At 35.6% G+C, this 4,096-nt stretch overlaps 1 protein-coding gene across 1 annotated transcript; it reads left to right on the top strand.

The window, feature by feature from the left end:
• Positions 1 to 111: 111 nt before the first annotated feature.
• On the top strand, positions 112 to 4,013 carry LOC117109215 (NHL repeat-containing protein 3-like; the record flags this gene model as incomplete). Its single annotated transcript, XM_033251472.1, has 3 exons — positions 112 to 319; positions 1,660 to 1,860; positions 3,806 to 4,013. Coding segments are annotated over exons 1-3 (602 nt in total), but the record flags the coding sequence as incomplete, so codon positions are not given.
• Between the last annotated feature and the right edge of the window lie 83 nt (positions 4,014 to 4,096).

The following is a 4,096-nucleotide window of genomic DNA, read 5'->3' as shown; positions in this document are numbered from 1 at the left end:
CAGAAGTGTGCCACATAGAAAGTTATTTCAGATGTGCACTTTAAATTAGCATTCTAATAATGATACTGTATTGTAACACTAGGTTGAATTTTTTTTTGCATATTCTTTTCAACATCATGATTACAGATGAGCTTAATACTTTTGTTATTTATTAAGAGAGGAGTTGATAATCATCCTGTAGTAGTGTTCTCAGAGGATGGAGAGCTGAAACGAGTGTTTACTTTCGACACCTCTGTTGTCAGTATGATCCATGGACTACGAGTATTCCACAATGTTTCATCCGGTCATACAAGTGTATGGGTCACAGATGTTGGAAATGGTAATTTGAATGCGTGTATTTTTAAATGTTGACTAACCTTATTTAAACTTTAAAACTTAGGAATATTGGGCCAGCCATATATACACCAGACAGGAGTGGTATCAAAGGCACCAGACTGACTAATACCCGATTCACACGTACAAAAATCTTACCAAATGTAACAAAATGTAACCAAAAGTAACATTTTACGGCACGTGGGAAAGTACCTCTGTGTAATATCCTTGTAAAATCTCGGAACGTCTCGGTAATCTTTACCAGCCTCACTGAGGCTGGTAAAGCTCCCGAGATGTAGCATGGATGGATCTGCGCATGCGCAGGGATTTCAACACAACAACAATCTGCAGTACTGTGTTTCACGGGGTTCTTTGAATTTTCTTCCTTCTGCAGACGATTCTGATCCACTAGAAATAGATAGGCCTAGTTTTTCTCAATGATGAATGCATTACCCTTGTTATTGAATGATGAATGAATTACCCTTGTTATTGATGTTAATTAGTAATGGTAGAAGAAGAAGATATACATAAAATGAACGTCGGGATGGTGTTAGTACTATTACTAGTATTATCAAGAGTCGACAGAAACGTTGGAAGCTATGCCTAGCTTAGTAGTAGTAGTAGTTTACAGCAGTTGTTAAGGGCATTGATTGCTTCGAATGTTTACAGTGATGGTGAGTTCTTCAGCAGTCCATCTGTGACAGGGGTTCTCAACTAGGCCTAGGCTAGACCTATATCGCAGTAGGGGAAAAATGATTCATTGAATAAACACTGAGTAAATTTTACTCGACCTTGGCATTACCTTACAGACGCGTGTGAATGCTTTTTATCTCGGTAGGAATAACTCGGGAGATCGCTCGGTTACAATTTGTTACTTTTTGTTAAATTTAACTTCACGTGTGAATCGGGTATAAGATGCTCCAAATTCTTTAAAACTAAAAGAAAAAAAAAAAAAGTAAAAAAAAAAAAACGTGAAAAAAATACTAAAATTACATTTTTAATTTAAGTACGAGAGTGCCATTTCCTGTCATCTTGAGGTTCCAAAGCCATAAAAGTTTGTACCTCAGCCCAAACTATGGTGTGGCTGAGGTGGTCTACTCTGGACCCTCCATATGTAAAAGTCCCTTTCTGAACCCTCTTTGCCTTAAATTCCTGGGTCCATCACTGAGACATGATGAAAACCTAAACAACGTGTTTATATGTGAAGATCATTGACTGTCCTAGACAAAGTTTAGGGACTGCAACTCAGTCTATGACCGTCCCTAAATTGTAACATTGCTAATTATTTTAGTAAAATTATAATACTGAATAAATTAAGATAACACTGCCTATTGATTTTATTTTCAGCTACATATGGACACACAGTAAAGAAGATTTCAACAGATGGTAAACTGGAGCTTGTCCTTGGAACGGCAGGAATAGCAGGATCAAGCTTGAGCCCTGTGCAGTTCGGCAATGTTGCGGATCTTGCTTTCAGTGAAAAGGGAGAGATGTATGTGGTAGACGGAGATGGTGGGGTTAACAACAGGCTGTTGAAGTTATCTCAAGGTAAATATAAAAAATTACAGGTAATAAATTTCTTTGACTAACATCAAGCCCAACAAAATATAATAGTGTTGCCCAAGCACTGTGATATTTTTTTTAATTATGGTCATTGGTCAAGACTATTTTTTTTTTTTAATACAATATAGGCCTAATTATTCATGATAACAATCACTCACTTCATAATTTTGGTAAAATGGTAACAACATGGCTAAATTTCATGAGTAAGGTATTCTCTGTACAGATTATCAAATTTACTTTTGACAAAAAAATTGAGTATGCCCATATATAGTCAAAATGTGCGTATATATAGCCATGATATGATGGACCATACTTAGGCATAACTTTAGTCGAGCTTCGAACTAGAACTTCATTTAGTGCTTGTTCCAACTTCAATTTTGATTTGTATTCACAAACAATATAGTCGAAATTTTAACTAGGACTAAATCAAGTCTTAATTTTAGTTCAACTGACGATGACTGGCAAACCACAACTATCAAACTAACCACTGCAAAGGGCTAACTTAAATAGCAGACGAAATTTTAGAGATCCGGTAACGCGGATGAATATTAAGCTGCCGTCTGTGGTTCAAAAACGTATTTCCTCATATTATTCAGAATAGAACATTATTTGCTTAATTAATTTTTTATAATGATAACTATATTAGTTGTTAACATATTACGATAGAGAATTTGAACAGTCACTGAAAATTTGCTTTCTTTGGAGAACTATTATAGTTGGGCCCGAACGAAGGGGGCACCATCTTTGTTGTTGTTATGGTGAAGCTACGTGACTGCAATGAGATGGGATTTCATGCAAATCAGGATCTACCACATGGGGCTAGCAAAACATGTTAATTTCTCCTTCTGGAAGCTAAACTTGATGTGTCTTTTGTTTAACACACCGAAGATTTATCAAACCTGCGTATACAATTTTTTTATTCATTTAATTTTATTGTGAGTTATGAAAAACACGTTTTAAATGGGGTAAATATTTTAAGTCGATGATTTAGTCTGACCCAAGGCTGACTAAAAAATTCGGCCTGCGGAGGTATAATTTTAGTCGAGGTCGAAGTTAATTTTAAGAATACGAAATGACATAATTTTTAAGTTTTAGCTCGAACTACGACTAAAGTTTGTTTTAAGAGTACCGGGGTGAGAATTGAAACCAATGTCCATGAATTAAAAAAAATAACGAAGTATATCTCACATACGTATGTGTGACTGCTGCCAGTTAATACACAGTGTGTGTGGAGAATTAAAGTAGGTCTACTTTAGAAACTACAGTATTTAAAGGCAGGCAGGTGATCTGACTATAATTACTCTCTATTGAAACTGAGTTATACTTGTTATGCCCTATATACAGTATATTATATAGAACATATTATTCAACATTAGATAATACAGGACCAAGAGGAGAACCTATTGATACTCCATCACATTGCTTATAGTACTCATTATTACAAGAAAATACTGTTTTGGTGCAGGTATCCCTAAGTAATTTACGTAAAGTACAGAAGTTTTCTTAAGATTGGTGGTTATCAGTTTTTGATTATATATACTCTGTCAAGCACAATATTAATTACCTTAGTTAACGGAACATTTAGTAAAAAGTGATTCTACATCAAATGATACAAAACGATAACCGGCATGATAAAGGTGAGAGGGTATCTCCTTGATGCGATGAGCAGCGTCAAACGACCACCAATCTTAAGGAAACTACTCTACATAAATTACTTACGGATACCTGCACCAAAACAGTATTTTCTTGTAATAATGAGTACTATAAGCAATGTGATGGAGTATCAATGGGTTCTCCTGTTGGTCCTGTATTATCTAATATTATTATGACCGAACTAGAACAGACCATTACTCCTGATTTAGAACAATTAGGAATTATTAAGTTTTATACTCGGTTCATTGATATTATTCAACATGATTTGATTTTTTAGATTTCAAAGTTATGTGGCACGTTGGTGAAGCAAACAGCACCAAAGACGGCAACTTTGACGTACCTCACAGCGTGGAGTTGGATAACCACAATCGTGTGTGGGTTGCAGACCGCATGAATGGCAGGCTGCAAGCCTTTGATGCAGATACGGGCAAGTTTATTGGCAAATGGACAAGTTGTTTCTCTGTTGGGCAACCATACTCTGTCAGGTTAGTTAATTTTAAAGAGAATATATTTTGTGAGACTATATTCATCCCCTATGCCAGTTAAAGATAAAACATCCTTAATATGC

This window comes from Anneissia japonica, unplaced genomic scaffold, assembly GCF_011630105.1.
Source record: "Anneissia japonica isolate Jap-2015-1 unplaced genomic scaffold, ASM1163010v1 scaffold288110_len31748_cov127, whole genome shotgun sequence".
NCBI lineage: Eukaryota > Metazoa > Echinodermata > Crinoidea > Comatulida > Comatulidae > Anneissia > Anneissia japonica.
Note: the sequence above shows the minus strand (reverse complement) of the source record. Positions and strands in the feature narration are given on the sequence as shown.